At 37.4% G+C, this 19,303-nt stretch overlaps 1 protein-coding gene across 3 annotated transcripts in view; it reads left to right on the top strand.

Moving 5' to 3' along the window:
• LOC117656046 (collagen alpha-4(VI) chain-like) overlaps positions 1-19,303 on the top strand; it is a 184,349-nt gene that overhangs the window by 1,440 nt on the left and 163,606 nt on the right. For all 3 annotated transcript variants that reach the window (XM_087894216.1, XM_060683019.2, XM_087894217.1), the window contains exons 3-6: positions 4,786-4,897; positions 10,072-10,166; positions 12,907-13,515; positions 18,549-19,136. In XM_087894216.1, the coding sequence (XP_087750342.1) occupies positions 4,884-4,897; positions 10,072-10,166; positions 12,907-13,515; positions 18,549-19,136 (1,306 nt within the window). In that variant the 5' untranslated portion in view covers positions 4,786-4,883. The remainder of the gene's footprint in view (positions 1-4,785; positions 4,898-10,071; positions 10,167-12,906; positions 13,516-18,548; positions 19,137-19,303) is intronic.

The following is a 19,303-nucleotide window of genomic DNA, read 5'->3' as shown; positions in this document are numbered from 1 at the left end:
CTATATTGACTACACATTTGAATTAAATATTTGAAAATCTTTTTTGTTCGGTGGAAAAGTTGGGAACATTTTTAATAATAATTTTATTAAATATTACAATTAAAAAGATTAAAAAATGGAAGTTTGACGACAGAGTTTAAAATTGAAAAAGGAACAAGACAGGGATGTCCGTTGTCCCCACTTTTATTTATTTTAACATTGGAAGTCTTGCTAAATACAATACGGGACTCAAAAATTTTGAAAGGCATAATGATAAGGCAAGAGGATTATAGAATAAAGGCATTTGCAGGTGATCTGGTGGTTACCCTATCACAACCAATGGAATCAACAATCCTGATGAACGACATTATACAAGACTATGGTAGAGTTTCAGGTTTTAGAGTGAATTCAAAAAAGACTAAAATGATAGTCAAAAATATGACACAAGATCGTAAACATGAGTTTGAAAGGAGGGCAGGTTTTGAAATTGTACCTAAGGTAAAATATCTTGGAGTTCAGGTTGCAGAATCAAACATGAAATTGTTTCAAAATAACTATGAGGTGTTGTGGCGAGAGGTTCAGAAAGACATGGAGACTTGGAAAAAGCTGCAACTGTCTTTACTTGGAAGAATAGCAGCAGTTAAGATGAACATTTTGCCAAGATTTCTGTTTTTGTTTCAAATGATTCCGGTGCTTAAAAGTGATAAACAACTAAAAGTTTGGCAAACTGGACTTAATAAGTTTGTCTGGAACGACAAAAAGCCGAGAGTGAAATTGAAAATTATGCAAGATGTTCCAGAAAGAGGAGGCCTTAAACTTCCAAACCTACAGTTATATTATGATGCAGCAGCTTTAACTTTAACAAGTGATTGGTTTGGAAGTAAAAAGGCTGGAATATTGAATGCAGAAAGTTTTGATCTTGAATTTGGATGGCATGCTTACCTATTTTATGATGACAAAGTTGATAAAGTATTTAAAAGTCATATACTTAGAGACTCTTTGATGAGAGTTTGGAAGAAGCACCGACTCAAATGGGATTATAAAATACCGCTATGGCTGGATCTTGGTCATACCTTGTGGAATACAAATATAATGTCACTCGGGGGGTTTTTATACAAAGAGGTTCTTTTTACAGATGCGGGCAGATGGCAGCTGAAGACATTGCAGACACTGTTGGACGAAGGGATTAATTTAACCTGGTTACAATATAATCAATTACAATTGAGATGGAAAGAGGACCAAAAAACTGGTATTATGTTGCATGAGGAAGAATTGGTTAGACATATAAGAGAGAAAGGTCCAATGCATATTAAAAGGCTTTATAATGTTTTGCTAGAAAGGGATTCAGAAACGGAATTAGTTAAAGATTGTATGATTAAGTGGGCACAAAATTTTGAAGAACCAGTGATGTTGGAAACATGGGAAAAAATTTGGGTTCAGAATGTTAAATTTACACAGTCGCAGAATCTGAGGGAAAATTTTTATAAAATGTTTTATAGATGGCATTTAGATCCTAAAAAGCTGTCATGTATGTACCCTAATGTTCAGCCAAAATGTTGGAGATGTGAATGTTTGGATGCTACGTATTATCATGTTTGGTGGACCTGTAGGAAAGTTAAGGCTTTTTGGATAAAAATATGGTGGGTCATGCAGAATGTTTTGAAGAAAAAAATTCAATTTTCTCCACAATTGTTTTTATTGGGTATAGTTAAGGGTTTTACACGGGGTGAAATAAAATTAATATTGTATATGATAACAGCAGCAAGATTGTTGATAGGTAAATATTGGAAGAATGAAGCTTTGCCTACTATCGAGGAATGGACTTTGAAGATGGCCAGTTTTGCAGAGATGGCGAAGATTTCAGCATATTTAAAAGATTGTTCACAAGAGACTTATGAATGGGAATGGAAAAGGTGGATAGAATATGTTCAGAACAAATACCAAACTAGAAAGTACCAAATAGCTTTTATTTGAAAACAATGTATTAGAAATATCTTAATGTAAAGAGATAAAGAGGGAAAATTATATAGGGGGAGGGATGGGTTCAGGTATATATATCAGTATTATTAGTTATGAGTACATAATAGGGAAGTCTGGGGGGGAGGGTTAGGGAGGGTTAGGGAGGACGGGAAGTTTGGGGAGGGAGGTGGGGGGGTGAAAAAAGGGGTGAAAATGTAATTGTAAAACTTTTGCAATTAAAAAAAAAAAGATTAAAAAATGCAAAATAAAAAATAAAAAGATCTTCATCTTTAAAGATGAATGTAGGGCAAAGGTATCCCACACAGCATTTTAAAAAAAATAAAAATGCACATGGTTTGGGGGGATTCAATGATAGAATAAAATGAATTTTGGTAATGTGTACATTAGTTGCTAGGACAGATGGTTTTTTTTAATGTTTCAGTTCAATTTAGGTGCTTCAGACTGAGCCAAGTAGCTCGTAATATAATTAACCACAGAAATAGGACACATAATCATAGATGAAACCTTGTCTTGTTCAGTGTTGGACAGTGGGGGCTGAGCGCAAAGGGACTGCGCCGTGGCACCACCCTCACCACTTGCCTTGTTTTGCACTGCAGCAGCGGCATTAGCAGCAAGTGGAGGTGGAGGCAGAGGTGGAGGCAGAGGCACGGAGACACCCACTCTATGTCCAGCAGCTGCTGCAAGCATGTTTCAGGCAGCTATGAACTTATCTGGCTCTTGGTCTCTCCCAAGTCACCAACAGGGAAGAACTTTCAACCAGAGCAGCCTGGTGCAATTGAATAGTTTTAATTTACAAATGGAGATTTACAATCTCTGCCACACACAAGGCCTCCTGAGGCCGCCCTCCCACTTCTTCTCACTGTCTGTCTTCGCTTGCCATGTGGCACATCCAGTAGGACAGATCGCGTGCCTCCCCCCTAGCCTCTGCTTCTGCCTACTGATTTGAGGGCTGGCCGAGAGGTCACAGAGCTTGGACTCACCTGCACTGTGTGGGCTGCGCAGCCCCAGAGTGCTGTCAGACACTGCTGGCCCCCATGCGCTCGGTGCCTGCTGCCTCTTGTGCTGGCCACCCCACTCCCCCAGGCTGACTATCTTAATTGGGGCTTATTTTTGGAGTAGGACTTATATTAGGAGCATTCTAAAAATCACGCTAGGTCTTATTTTCTGGTTGGGTCTTATTTTGGGGAAAACACAGTAATTTAACACAAGGCCTTATGGAATGACAACTGAGAGGTGGGTGCCACACAGATTTAAGAGGGATGGCACATCTCATTTTAGAGGGCAGAAGCTGTGACTCAAGGCATACTTCCCAAGTCCCGATAGATGGCATTTTTGAATTGAAGGAACCCAGAATGTTCCATGATGGAATAACTATGGAACAATAGATTTCATTTTTGAAATGTGAAACAACTGATATGGTCCCATACTTCAGGATAGAATGCTTTTAGAGTTGATGATGACTGTTGTATAAGATAAAGAGTAATTTCCTCCTCAAATCCTAACCAGTTCCAATTAGACTTAGCTTGAGAATCAGTAAGGTCAGCTAGACAATGGATAGTACTTGAATGGGACATTAACTACCTTTTTCAGTACTGTGGATTTTACTGAAAAAATGAAGAAACAAAGCAGAATGACAAACATTTCTGTAACATTGTACTGTCTCTCCTCAAATCCTACATGGCTGTAGTTATATGGAATTTTGCTCAACACATCTTTATCTTTAGATACAGATACAATAAATAAACCCCCCATCAGTTTACAACCTTTGAGCTTATTCTGCTAATGGAGATCAGAAAGAAAAATATGCAAAGGACGTTTTTATGAAAAGGACCTTTGCTTTTTGAGCAATTAAAAGCAATTAAATCTTAAATCCAATGCACTTGGCTATAAAATGTAAAATGAATGTAAATGTTTTTTAAAAAGCCAATTCCCACTTCCAGAAAAACTCAGGGATAAACATAGATTAAATTCACTTAAAATTGGGGGAGTCAATTTAGTAGCACCTTTGTTTTCTCACACTGTGCACTAACACTTCTGCCTTGCCACTCTTTTTATTCCCCACTTCTTGAAAAGCAATTTCAGACAGTGTCATAAAATAATCAATTCTGGAATCTCATGCTAAGGAGTTGAGTGTTGATGAGCCCAGTTGAAGAAAGAGATGGGAGGTACCTCTCATAAGCTCTGCAGAATTCAAGTAACTCAAGTACATAAAAGAGCAATGCTGCAATTTCAGCTGTGTAATATCCTACACTGATTCAGCAAGAAGTCAGCCTTGTTTCCAGAGCCAGCATATGTGAGATTGGGCAGCTGAAAGTTAGCTCATGGGGAGATGGGGGATGGACTCTTTAATTTCAGTGAAAATGAAATATATCTAATTTCCTCTCCATGCCACCCTGTATTGATCATCATGCTGCAATTCTTAATATTGCTTTTAATGTTTTTAATGACAGGAATAATATAAATAGTTTGCATGCCTGTTGCTTTCAAGTAGAAGTTATGAATATAGATATATTTCTTTTTTTGGGGGGGAAGCCTTCCACAATCACTACTCTTGTGTTGAAAACTAGCATGTCAGGAAAAAGATTGATCCTGACCATTTTCCTTGACATCTAATGCCACAGACATAGGTTTTCTATGCACATGAATATTTTTGATATAGAGAACTATCAATCAAGGCACTTAAGATCAAGACTTAAGCAAAATTCAGCAATAGTTTGAGTGGTTATCTGTTCTATGGACCGGAGTAAAAATTCCTTTTGACATATAAATGTTAAGATTTGTTTTTAAAAAAGAATATAATGATGTGCGAATACCATTAATTTCTAGGTCTGTGCATATTTCAGAAGGAAGTTTGCATTTGGACAAAGATTGATGCCTTCCAAGCTGTTTGATAAAGCAGTGTGTTTCTCTGCTTCAGAACATTGATGTGCTGGAAGAGGTATGTTGTGAAACACTTCAGTGAAGAAGGGCACATCACACCCAGCCTTCTTAAGGCAGTACACATTGCCTTTGTAGTGCAAGAGGCTGACTGAAGTAAATCCCATGCAATTGCCACCATTGGGGATTGAAATATTATCAGTGAAAAATAAGATGTTAATATTTGTTGCCAATCCTAGGAATAGATGGTTAATACAGAGACACAAAATGAAAAGACATTCATTTCTCCATAAGGAAAAATGAAAATGTGTGTAATTATGGGGGCATATATTTCCAAAGAAGATATCTTTGTATGGTGGTATCCTATATTGGAATGGAAAAATCCAATAATCCAAAAATCCTGTTACAATTTTGCCTTCAATAAAGTTCAGAGGTCTATGGAAATTATCAATCATCCAGGTCATTTGTTGTCCCAAAGGTATTTTTCTAGAAGGCAGCTGGACTTTTGCTTTTCATCCAAGAAGCTTCTTCAATTCTTCAGAAGTGAAACATTTTCAAGAAAATCCCCCCAAAAGTCCATTTGCCTTCTGGAAAAGCACCTTTGGGATAAAATTCAAAACATTGTTGTAAAATGTGGAAGAATTATTCTATACTGTATGCTATACAATGGGAAAATCCCTACTTTGAATAATCTCCATTAACAGTCTTCCACAATTTGGTGCTTTCCAGATGTGATATTGGACTATAACTCCATAGTCTAATCATCTGGATAGCATCAATTTTGGAATTATTTTCAGGGTTTACAAATCCATCCTGTTTCCTTTTCGTGAGCAAGATTGATTTGATTTACATCTAACATATGGCAACTCTAATCAACCATCCTTTCCACTTCTAGGTTCTTCTTATCCAAGTTTAAAACACATATGAAATTAATCCATGGCATGTTGACTACTTTCAGCATCAGGATATAATCATGGATTATGGATTATGGATAGAAAACGAAGAGTCAGCATTTTTGCTTTATTGCCAGTGATGATTGCAAACCAATCAATGCTAATGTTTTTTTTTTTGCCAGTAACTCATTGCCTCAGCTGGTGTCTCGGGTGCTTTCAAAAGCACACCCCACATCCATATCTTTACAATAAAAGAAAGTAAATATCTAACATAATTTCATATTCTGACTTTAGGTTGATATACCAGAATGCTGCATTTTGCCTCTTTTTACAAAAAAATGCCAATTCTATGATGGGATTTTAGAAGGCATTGCTTCTAATAGGAATATTTCAATTGATTATGTGCTATCAAATTAGTTTTAACTTTTGGTGACCACATATATAGACTTTTCCCCCTGACTATTTGTCCCTAATTTGGTCTTGGCATTTCAAATCTTCTATCAGTGCATCCATTGCCTCTGTAATTAAGTCTATCCCCCTTGTAATGGGAACCTAGTATACAGCTGTTCGTTTCAAACAGAAATTAGTAGTTAAAAATTGAGATTACATATATATATATAATTTGAGATGCCTCAGAATTACAACTTCACCACTATAATAGTGCTATCTTAATTTTACTGTCCCAATATTTTGGTCAACACCAAAGGTTTGCAGTCTTTTAAAATGTCCTCTTATAATAAAGCTGGCAGGCAGAACTGATGAGGTGAGGTGGCTTCAGTCTAGTAGCAAGATTGTAATTGTTAATTGATGGTATACTTGTAATATATATAGTATACTTGCATTTTGTATCTTACCCATTGTTCTCATTCTTCAAGATTATTGGCTTCCTAATGTGGAATTCAGCAATCTTAAAAAGTACTTTATAAAAAAAAAAAAAAAAAAGAGGAGTCAAGAACATTACTTTCTTTGTTATTCAGTTGGCTGGGGGAAAGTGGCTAATACATAGAGCTAGTCCTTGAATTAAGAGTACAATTGAAACCAGAACCTTTAGTCATTGAGTGAAGGGTTGTTAAAGGGAGCTGGAGCTCCACATGACTGCTTCACTCAGCAACTGCAATCCTGGTACTCCAGGAGTAGTTGTTAAATGACTTCCTGATCATTAAGAAGATGGAACAAAGAGCTACTTGCCAGAGGATCTCAGCCTTGCCAGGGCTGAATCTCTCTGGCAGGTAGCTCTTTCATCCTCAAAGAGGCTGGCTGAAAAAGGTCCATCCTGAAATCCAAGCAGGAAACCAGCAGGGAGCTTTGCAGCATGGGAATGACCCCTCTCATTTCTGGGGGCTTATTGCAATGCCCTGTGTTGCATCTGTCCTGAAATCCAAGCAGGAGTTATCATGCTTGCAGTCATCTCCCATAGACAAGAGGACTCCTTCTCATTTTGGGGGGCTGGGTGCAAACACTCTATGCTGCAAATACTCTTGGAGACAAAGACTGTAACTGTATACAAGGACAGTTTAATGTTTCACCCCCCTCTTTTATAAAATATATTAAATAATATTGTTAGAGTTGTCACTTGAGTGCTGATACATTTAACATGAAATAGCAACATCACTATCAAATGAGTCAGCTTCTCTTCTAAAATTCTATTTCTATTTAATTTTATTGTGATGTTTGAGCTTACTGTGACATTTGAGTATTTGAGGGGCTGCCACAAAGAAGAAAGGATCGAGTTATTCTCCAAAGCACCAGAGGGCAGGACAAGAAACAATGGTTGGAAACTAACCAAAGAGAGAAGTACCCTGGAATTAAGGAGAAACTTCCTAACAATGAGGACAATTAACCAGTGGAACAGCTTGCCTTCAGAAATTGTGGATGCTCCATCACTGGAAGTTTTTAAGAAGAGACTAGACAGTCACTTATCTGAAATAGTATAGGTTCTCCAGCTTGAGGTGGGGGCTGGACTAGAAGACCTCCAAGGTCCCTTCCAGTTCATATTCTTTTTGTTTTATTAATTTTTATTAAACAGGTTTTTTTTAAACAAACATAAACAGATATTTACATCTTCTTTTCAACATCCTCGCATCCGTAATCCATATTTATCTATTTTCTCTTTCTTATCTTAATATATCTTTTATATATATATTTCTAATATATCATATATATACCATTATACTACATTCTATTATTCTAATTATTTTATTTACATTTGACATAAACATGTACCCAATTTCCTTTTCACAATTTTTATTTCTTCCCATTTCTTTCTATATTTCTCCACCTAATTTGACCATTATTTAGTCCTCTTTTATCCCCCCCTTTAATGATAATATTCTTTTGTTTTTCAGTTCCATCCAATCCTTAATCCATATCAATGAAGTTGCTTTATAATAGGTTTCCCAGTCTGGGAGTGCTAATCCTCCTCCCTCCCTAGTGCCTTCCAGTTCGTATTCTATTCTATTCTATTCTATTCTATTCTATTCTATTCTATTCTATTCTATTCTATTCTATTCTATTCTATTCTATTCTATTCTATTCTATTCTATTCTATTCTATTCTATCCCATCCCATCCCATCCCATCCCATCCCATCCCATCCCATCCCATCCCATCCCATAAATTATCGCTATAGGTTAAACACCAATGAATAAAACCAGCAAGAATTTTCTTGAACTCATATGTTACATAAAACTATGGTTTATTTAACCATTGTTTAGTGAATAAATCATAATAGCTGGATTCATGCATCATGATAAGATAAAATCAGAGCAGCACACTGATTTACTATGATTTGTAAATCTAGGATTTTATTAATTGAATTAATTACTAATTATTAGTTAGTTAATTAATTATTAATTAAAGAGAGCAGAACACAAGTCTGGTCATGCTGCATCACCCCATCGTAAAAATAGTCATGAAGTAAATATTTTATGAATTCAGTTAATTTAATCCAATGACATTCTATTCTAAGATTGGATACTATCTTTATTTCAAAATTAGAACTATTCAATAAAATTAAACAGGGTTAATTCTGGAAAGAGTTAGGCTCAACAGATTACATTCTGGTGCCTATTATTTGATTTTGACACTATCTCCTTTTTCAAGCAGATTTTCTGACCATGGATTCTAAATGGATTGGGCTGCATTGGATTGCAATCCCATAATCCCCAAATCAGGATAGCCAGAGGGCATTGAGTTGGGGAAAGCTGAATTTTGAGGCTAGATTTTTGCACGTCCACAGATAGCTAAGATTCAGCTGTTATAAATCACTTCATTCATCTTCCTTTTCAATCCACTCTCTCCTTCTCATATAATGTGTAGGCTATGAGACTTTATTTAAGGGACCAACATAGGCTTGTGAGGCCATGCTTTGACTAATGGTACTACTTTCAGGATTTTTGGAATTGGTTCGCAGTCTACTTTCCATAAAGGGAAAAATGCATTGAGAAAACAGTATGAAACAGTTCCAGAAAGTCATTCTGAAAGAGCTTCTGAAAATACATGAAGCATGCTCCAGTGAACAGAACAGCTGCTGGATAGTCAGCAACAGATTCTAATCATTTAGCTTGTGGTAAAGAATGCTAATATTGTCTGTAAGATTTCCTTGTCATGATGAATTCAGAATCAGCTGTTTTCTTTTCATTAATTATAATAGATGTTTGGCCTAACACTCCCCCTCTGATTACTTAGCCAAAGGACTAAAAGCAGATTTTGACAATTTGAGCCTAATTCTGATATACACCAAATTATTGTTTCTGCTTGCCATAGTTAAGGCCCAAACTGCACTTTGAACTTCCAAAGATACCCCATGTCAACTGTGATTTAGGGATCTCTAATCTTGATTCAGCTATGAATTTCAATTTCTGCCTCAAGAAATCTCTTGAGATAAAATAATGATTGCAACTGTGACTCACAATTCTTTTTGGTATTAAGAACTAAGCCCTTTTTTGAAAAAAAGTCCAGTTACCTTTTGGAAAAAGCACCTTTGGACAGATAATAACTTGTTCAGGCATAATACTATGCCATGAATATTGTGTAAATGAAGACAATACTTTTGATACAGTCCCACCTAGACATTTAACATCACATCCCTTCAATGCACAATAGATAGCTTTCCCCACTTTGGCACCCTCTATTTATACTGGACTATAGCCCTAATCCCTAACCATTATACATATGCGCTATTATAATAAATGTATTTGAACAATATGCACCAGTTTAGAAAAAGTTGGTATAAACTAATAGTTAATGTAAGCTTTACTGACAGGAAAATTCTGGATTAGAATATTATGATTTTTTTATAGAATGGATAATTGAAGGGTTTTTTCCCCCTCTTTTTTAAAAAGTATTTGCTCTGGAGGTGTGGTCAAGATGATTAACTGGAGCTACATTCTTGTTTCCATTTTAACTACTTGGAGCTGCACAGATGCTCAAACTACTGGTAATGTCATACTTTGATATTCAAGGAAATCAATTACAAAGTATCCTTAGTTTTCAAAAGAAAATATTGTTCAGGAAATAGATATAATAATCCAAAGACTGTAGAGCAATTGTCATTGATTTGAATTCAGTCACAGTCTTTCCAAATGGGAAAACCCTCCATTTGCGAATGCTGCAATTTGGCAGCTGTTTGCAAACTTAGTTTGGAGCTTGGAAAATAAGGGGAAAGGGAGAAAGACCCAGATGTGAATGATATTCAATGCTCATAGATTCAGCTGTTCCGATGTTTACCTAATTGTAATTTTTAGACAGTTTTAAATCCAATAGCATTATACCACCATTTTTGCCTCATCCTCAGTGGCAATACATGGAAATACTAGTTTTGAAGCTGTCCTAGAAGCGCGGGAGGACCCCTTGGAGGGTAGAGCCGAGGATTTTGTTCAGTATCTGTATGACAAAATCACTCAGATCCGGGAAGATTTGGACTCCGACTGGGTAGTCTCAGGGGGAGGGACTGGGGCAAGTCTTGAGAATGTTATCTGGCATGAGTTTGATCCTGTGACCCCTGAGGACATGGACAGGATTCTGGGTAGACTGAACGCGACCACTTGTTTATTGGACCCGTGCCCCTCCTGGTTAGTGCTGGCTTCCCGGGAGGTGACGCGACGCTGGCTCCAGGGGATTATAAATGCTTCGTTGGGTGAGGGTGACTTCCCCGCCGCCTTGAAAGAGGCGGTGGTGAGGCCTCTCCTCAAGAAGCCTTCCCTGGACCCAGCAGTGTTGGCTAATTATCGTCCAGTCTCCAACCTTCGTTTTGTGGCGAAGGTTGTTGAGAGTGTGGTTGCGCAACAGCTCCCCCAGTACCTGGATGAAACGACATATCTGGATCCGTTCCAGTCGGGCTTCAGGCCTGGGTACAGCACGGAAACAGCATTGGTCGCATTGGTCGATGATCTCTGGAGGGCTCGGGACAGGGGTTGCTCCTCTGTCCTGGTCCTATTAGATCTCTCAGCGGCTTTTGATACCATCGACCATGGTATCATGCTGCACCGGTTGGAAGAGTTAGGGGTGGGGGGCACTGTACTATGGTGGTTCTCCTCCTTTCTCTCCAACCAGTTGCAGTCTGTGTTGGCAAGGGGGCAGAGGTCGACCCCGAGGCACCTCATATGTGGGGTGCCACAAGGGTCGGTCCTCTCACCCCTTCTGTTCAGCATTTATGTAAAGCCGCTGGGCGAGATCATCCGTGGTTTTGAGGTGAAGTACCATCAGTATGCTGATGATACTCAGCTGTACATCTCCACCCCGGACCACCCCAACGATGCCCTTGAAGTGATGTCCCGGTGTCTGGAGGCTGTGCGGATCTGGATGGGGAGGAACAGGCTCAGGCTCAACCCATCCAAGACCGAGTGTCTGTGGTTTCCAACGTCCCGATATAGTCAGTTGACGCCATCGCTGACTATTGGGGCGAATTGCTGGCCCCCACGGAGAGGGCTCGCAACTTGGGCGTCCTCCTGGATTCACGGCTGTCTTTAGAAGAGCACTTGACGGCCGTGACTGGGAGGATTTTTCATCAGGTTCGCCTGATCCACTAGTTGCATCCCTTTCTGGATCGGGATTCCCTAAACACAGTCACTCATGCCCTCGTCACCTCCCGCCTGGACTATTGTAATGCTCTCTACATGGGGCTCCCCTTGAGGAGCACCCGGAGGCTCCAACTGGCGCAGAGTGCGGCCGTGCGGGTGGTTAAGGGAGCAACATGGCGCTCCCTTGTGACACCTCTCCTGTGCGAGCTGCACTGGCTCCCGGTGGTCTTCCGTGTGCGCTTCAAGGTTTTGGTTACCACCTTTAGAGCGTTCCATGGCTTAGGATCTGGTTATTTACGGGACCGCCTACTACCACAAACAGCCTCCCACCGGCCGGTACACTCTCATAGAGAGGGGCTCCTCCGTGTGCTGTCAGCCAAGCAGTGTCGACTGGCAGCCCCCAGGGGGAGGGCCTTCTTTGTGGGGGCACCCATTATCTGGAACGAGCTCCCCCCGGAGATACGGAGGATCCCGGATCTGCGCACCTTCTGCTGTGCTCTTAAAACCCTCTTATTCCAGCAAGCCGACCTGGCCTAATTTTCTCCTCTTTCTTTTAAATTTTTTAAACTGAAATTTTAATTTGTTTTAAATTATTGGGATTTTAATGGTCATGGGCTAAATTATTTAATTTGGTTTTAAATTGTTTCTAACTTTTGTATTTCTGTATTTTATCCTGTGCCTGTTCACCGCCCTGAGTCCTTCGGGAGTAGGGTGGTATACAAATTTAATAAAACATAAAACAAACATAAAAAATACTATACTTCTACAGAAGAACAAAAAAGCAAATATAAACAACTGCTGTTCAAAATAAGTAATTATTTTTTGATATTTCAGTTTAGGGGAGGGTGGAGAAAGAAAAAAATGCAATTGAATATACTTTGGAAAAAAAGAAAAACATTTCTGCAATAATAATTAGAGGATAATGATTCAATTGACATAGTACTCAGTATTCATCAGTAGGCAGACAGATTCCCCTCCCCCCCAATCAAAAGTAGGATATGAAGGCCTCAGTTGGTCACGTAATTTATATTGATTATGATTGCTAGAAAATTTCAAAAATTGACTATTTTAACTAATGATTATGACATCCAGTAGTAATGAATTAGCCACAAATTAATTAATGCTAAGACTGGAAAATGAAATTATGTGTTTCTTCAGTCTGCAGAGAAGCTTCTGTCGCTGATATTGTGTTCATGGTGGATGGATCATGGAGTATAGGACCAAAAAACTTCAGAATCATACAAGACTTTCTCTATACATTGGTTAACAGTTTTGACATTGGAAAAGACAAAATTCAAGTTGGGATGATTCAGTATAGTGATGATCCTCGCAATGAGTTTTTGTTGAATTTTTTCCATCAGAAAAAGGACATTTTAAAGAAAATACAAAATCTAAACTACAAAGGTGGGGGCACCAAAACTGGAAAAAGTTTAAAGTTTATGCTAGATGAGCAGTTCAGTGAAATGGCTGGAAGTCGACACAGTGAAGGCATTCCCCAAATTGCAGTAGTGATAACAGATGGACAAAGTCAAGACAACTTTTCTGGGCCAGCAGAAGAAGTCAAGAATGCAGGCATCATACTTTATGCCATAGGCATCAAAGATGCTATTCTGTCTGAGCTTCAGGAAATTGCTAGTGATCCAGATGAAATGCATGTTTATGATGTGGAGGATTTTGCTGGCTTGCGAGGTATCTCTCAAAACATACTCCAAGTGTTATGTACTACTGTCGAGGAAGCCTCTCAAGACTTTATACATATTTCTCCAGGTAAATTAAAAAGGCTAACTGTTTTCTATATGAAAAAATGCACTCCTACCTCCCCTTTTAAATACAACAGATAATAAAATCTAACACTAATGACTTGTGTAATTTGCAACATCTTATCAAGTGCCAAGCTTATGGTTGGAAATGGGAATCTGTCGTTCATCAGTGCATAGTAAGGATAAAGCAGTCTCCCCTGCTCTCCCCCACCATCCCAACAAGTCTTTTCACTCCAGATGCATTAACATTATACTGTAATCCTGTGAGAATTCTCAGTGGAGTATGTGGAGTTCTCTGGGAATGGCTGCACTAAAGACCAGTAAGGGCCTTTTTGCTAAAATACTGAATAGAGGGGCAAACTAAAATTGGTGCTCCAATTTCTCAAAATTTTTATTCTACTATGAAAAGAGCTGTTTAGAAATCATTTTAAGTAAATTTTCTTGATGTTAAATCAGTGTTTCTCAACCTTGGGGACTTTAAGACGGGTGGACTTCAACACCCAGAACTCATCTTAAAGCATAGCTGGCTGGGAAATTCTGGGAGTTGCAGTCCACCCATCTTAAAGTCACCAAAGTTGAGAAGCACTGCCTCCTCCTTATCTCATTTTTTACCTTTTTTCCCCCTTCCTAAGGTTTTCCCACAAGTTCAGGGTCTGCTTTTTTTTCCAATCAATACTTGCTTGTGACTGGAATTGACCAACCAGCTTATCTCCTAAGGCTGGCTTTCATGGGATTAGAATTCTAGCCTGATGCCTTAATCTCTAGAGTCTAGACCAAACTAACTCTCTCCTCCTTATTTCCTTGTGTGATGCAAAGGAACCACTTCCGCTACTCAGCCATTTCATAATATCAATAGGATAATTCTGTTCACTGTCAACTATGGTTTATTTTTAAAATGCATATGGTGCCATATGCATGCATGTTTTTTTTTTGAAAAATATATATATTTTTAAAAAAAACATAAACATAAAATACATCTTTTAAGAATGAAGTCTTGATCTGGTCATGAATAGGTACATTCGCTTAAAACTCTTTAACAACTCTTTCCTGAATTTTCTCCATTACATCTTTTAACATAAAATCAAAACACAATTTTTAACAAATATTCTAACATCTTAATCAAAGTATTTACCTTATTATTTTATCACCACAAATCTTAATTTTCAAATAAACACAACTCTATTTTTATTTCCATTTATAAATCAAATTTCTATCTATACTCCTTCATCCCTGGACCCATTTCATCAAATCTTTAAATCTTAAGCTCTATTAACTTACATCTAATTTTCTTAAATTTATCATCAATTCCCTTTTCATTTTACACAGAATCATTTCATATTCATCTTGCTTCATTTTCATAATCTTCCAACATATTCTTCTTCACCCCATATCTATTGTTTTATCTATTATTTTGGCTGATTTGCAGCATATTTTATTTTAGCGTATTCTCCTCCATACCTCTAACTATTATTTGGCTGGTTCCCAGCATATTTTGTTTGGCTGTTTTCCAGCATATTCTCCTCTATACCTCCAACTATTATTTGGCTAGTTCCCAGCATATCTTGTTTTGGCTGTCTTCCAGCATATTCTCCTCCACACCTACTTCTATGGCTGCTTTTCAGCATATTCTCCTCCATATCTCCAACTATTGTTTGGCTAATTTTCAGCGTGTTTATCTGTTATTTCACTGTTTCCCAACATATTCTTCCTGGGTGATTCCCAGCATATTTCTAAATGTTAACCATTTCCAACATACATTAAGATCAATCTTAATTTACTACTTAAGTCTGTGTATCTTGTTTTACCATCCAACAATACATTAAACATTCATATTTAATCATATTTACCATTCTCTATTTTGTTTACAATTTAACATTGAGACTTATTGTATTGAACATATTTATATATATTCTCCACATATTCTCCTATGAACTAATACATTTTCTTAGGTTTATCTTATATTCATGTATGCTCTTATTCTTCTATAAAAATATCATTTTTATCCACCTTTGCATTAATTTTCTATTTTAATTACCTTATTTTATTTTCCATCTTTGTTATTCTATAAACACCTCTTGTTTAAATTCAAAATTCATTTAAATATAACATTTTCATTTTCAATCAAACTATTTTATATTCTTATTTCAAAACCAAGTATATTTTATTTCATTTCCTTATCTGTCCATAAATATTCCATTTCAAATTCAGTGTTGCCAAATTTAAAAATCTATATGTCATTTTAATTCTTTAGTTGCTTCTATTCCATGCAAAATCCATCAGCTTTCCTTCTTTTGTTCCTGCGCCATTTGTCTTCTTTTGTTCTTGCGCCAATGCTTCAATTTTAATAGTTCCGCTATATTTCTTCTTTCTTTCCACCAATAAAACCACCCATAGACAGAATAGGAATCTCCAAAACCAAAAACCTTTGGTTATTTTCAAAATAATCCAGAATAAACGATATATCACATTGTTTCTTTTTTGAACAGGTGACTCCCTACAATCAACACTTTCCCTTAGTCATGGCAATCTCCATTTTGTTACAATTATGTAGCCATCCGTTGATCTTTCCTCTTCTAAATTTTAAAGGTGTTGAATCCCTATTTGTCCCCCTCCTTTTTTTTCCCCCTTCTCCAAACATCAGGTCAGTTCCAATTTTAAATTTTAAATTTTTTTAAAAAATTCCCCCAGTTTTTCTAGCGTGTCTCAATGTTCAATTATTCCAAATCGGTGTGTATTAAGATACATTCCTTAATGGGTCTTTACCTCCTGTAATTGCTTTACTAACTCTTCTTGCCCCACAAATCCACAGCCGCTGTTTAAGGCTAGGGGTCTTACTTATAAAAATCCATACTTTAATGTTGTTTCTCACCTGGGTTGGTGTCACTCACCTGGCTTCAAAGCACATCGTTCTTTTCTTCTTTCCTCTTGCACATTTCTTTTTTTGGTTTGTCACAGTTTCGTGGCAGCCGCCACGGCTGCGGCCCCCCGCCGCCGACTCACAAAGGGTTCCCCCCGACATCTGAGGAACTTGCCTGTTCCTCTTGGTCATCTGAGGTGCCCCTCTTCTCCCCCCATCCCTGCAAGACGGGTTCGGTCCGAAGACCCATCGACGGTGGTTTGGCAGCCGGGGTTTTCGCGGAACTCATCAGAGCCCGCTATTTCCCCGATTGTCTCGCTGTGACGCCAAACTGGAAGTCTATCAGTTCCCATGTTATGGCTCTAAGCAGTTTACTTCTTAGGGAAAAACAAAGGGTCAAGAATTAGTTCTTTCATAGCAAAGTGAATGCTAAAAAATACATTTCAAAAGTTCCAAAGTTTGCAGTCCTTTACCCACTTGGGCTTATATATATATATTGCATTGCTTATTTTAGTCAGCTGTACATTTTTATAGTTATAGTATTAAGAGAAACAAAAATAAAATGATGTACTATAAACATTTGTGAAAACAAACATTTCTTCTTTCTTTCTCTCTCCTCCTCTACCCCTCTCCTCCTCTATCACATCCAATGTTCATTAAATGGCCACTTCTGACAAAGCATTTTTTCATGGAACTATTTTTTCCCATTTAAGTTTGTGAAATATCTATTCATCTGGAGTTAATCCATCTGCAACTCCCCAGAATTCCCTAAGCAATTTGCTAAATTTAAATTAGATGTCCATGTCTCCTCCTGATGTTTCTGGATAACCCTATCAGTATCAATACCAAAAGAGCCTTGGTACTACAGTGGTTTAAAGCACCCTGTTATTAACACAGCTGCCTGCAATTTACTGCTGGTTCGAATCTCTCCAAGGCTCAAGGTTGACTCAGCCTTCCATCCTTTCTAAGGTAGGTTAAATGAGGACCCAGTTTGTGGGGGCAATAAGCTGACTTTGTATAAATATACAAAAGTATGAAGGCTATTGCTTAACGCACTGTAAGCCGCCCTGAGTCTCCGGAGAAGGGCGGCATATAAATCAAATTAAAAAAAAAAACAAAAAAAAACATGTCCATTGAGAAAAATATAAATGCATCTTATCTGGAATAATTTCATGGGACACTGATTTTATCTGAAGTTTCATAAAATGTGAAAGGTCTACTGTAGGCCTGCCAATTGCATGAGATATGAATTATCATTCCATAAGAACTGGGTTGGTTCCCTGGGGCTGTCAGAGTTTAAGGTACATTTGATGAATAAAATTTCTTAGAATCACACCTAGGTAAGCAATAGCATTGGGGAGAGAGGGAGAGAGAGAATAAATCCTCTTAGTTTAAAAGAAATGTGAAGTTGTTACTCGTGCCTATTTTCTAATTAATAAGTCCAAGCATCCTGAAGGTCGGCACTTAAATTATTCTTAGGTGGACAATAGTAGTTTACCAAGCCATAGGACAAAAGCCAATGTTTATTTATTGGCCTCCTATCTGATGCAATCAAAAGAGTTTTGCTTGAAAGCCATTGCCTTAGCAGGGCAAGTGTATCATTACAGTAGACCAAATACTAAGAATTCTGAAATTGATTCTCAATCCCATTATAATTGGGCCATGCACATTTTTATTTTATTTTATCTTATTTTATTTTTTATTACCTTACCTTACCTCTTATCCAAAATATTATAGCTTGTCATTTTTATTCATTGCTCCATCTATAGGCTTCTCCATAGAATGCATCAGATGTTCCCTTCAGGCTTCCTTTTAAATGATTTTGATTTTACACTTTAAGCCTAGCAGTGCATGGATGTTATTCTGAGAATGGAAGACATTTGGGTCTTTTGAATACAAAGGGTTGTGATTTAATAGCTAACTACATTTTCAGGTACCAGATGTCATTAAGCAAGTTGATACAGTGACTGGCCTAGAACCAGATAATGCTTTTATGAAGAAATAAATGTATGATTTCAAAGATATATTGAAATAATATTTTAAACATATTTTATTTTGGTTCTGAGTAAAACAAACTAAATTCATTGGAGAAAAAAAAGATTTATATTAGAATAAGAAATTCTCAAGTTATGTTGAAGCCAGATTGAAAAGGCTAATGAACTCTCCTTTATATTCTCATTTAGTATGCCGAAAAGTCACTGTGGCTGACATTGTGTTTATGGTGGACAGTTCATCAAGCATTGGTCTGGAGAATTTTCAGAAGGTGAAAAGTTTCCTCTACACCTTGATTTCCAGTCTTTTTGTTGGTCATGACCAAATCAGAATTGGACTGGCCCAGTATAGTGATGAGATCTTTACTGAATTTCATCTAAACCAATATTCTTTGAAAAATGATATTCTAGAACATATAGAAAACTTGACCTTACAGAAAGGAAGCACTCACATAGGTGCTACTTTGGATTTTATCAAGGATGAATTCTTCACTGAATCTGCTGGGAGAAGAATCCAAGAAAATATCCCACAAGTACTGATCCTACTCACAGATGGGGAGTCACATGATGAAGTTAAAATTCCAGCCCACAAATTAAAAAATGAAGGAATTTTAATTTATGTAGTGGGGATTGGGATCCATAACAGCTCTGAGTTTATGAATATTGCAAACCAACCTTTTAATAAGTTTCTGTTTAATATTGACAATTTTGATATCCTTCAAGACCTTACCAACAGCCTTCTTGAAACAATGTGCTTTGCTTTGGAGAGCCAGATTAAAGGTAATTAAATGGCATCTGCTAGTAATGTAAGATTTCAGGAGGTATTTTTATTCTTTTATTACTGTGGTAGGTTATAGTTTTTTTCAAATGGTGCAATTTTCTTTTTGTGTTGTGATTTCTATGATAACCATGTTTAATTTGGAAAACTTTGCAGATTTGCTGTACTT

The sequence above is a fragment of the Pantherophis guttatus genome, chromosome 4 (genome assembly GCF_059756535.1).
Source record: "Pantherophis guttatus breed Tessera chromosome 4, ASM5975653v1, whole genome shotgun sequence".
Taxonomy (NCBI): Eukaryota; Metazoa; Chordata; class Lepidosauria; order Squamata; family Colubridae; genus Pantherophis; species Pantherophis guttatus.
Note: the sequence above shows the minus strand (reverse complement) of the source record. Positions and strands in the feature narration are given on the sequence as shown.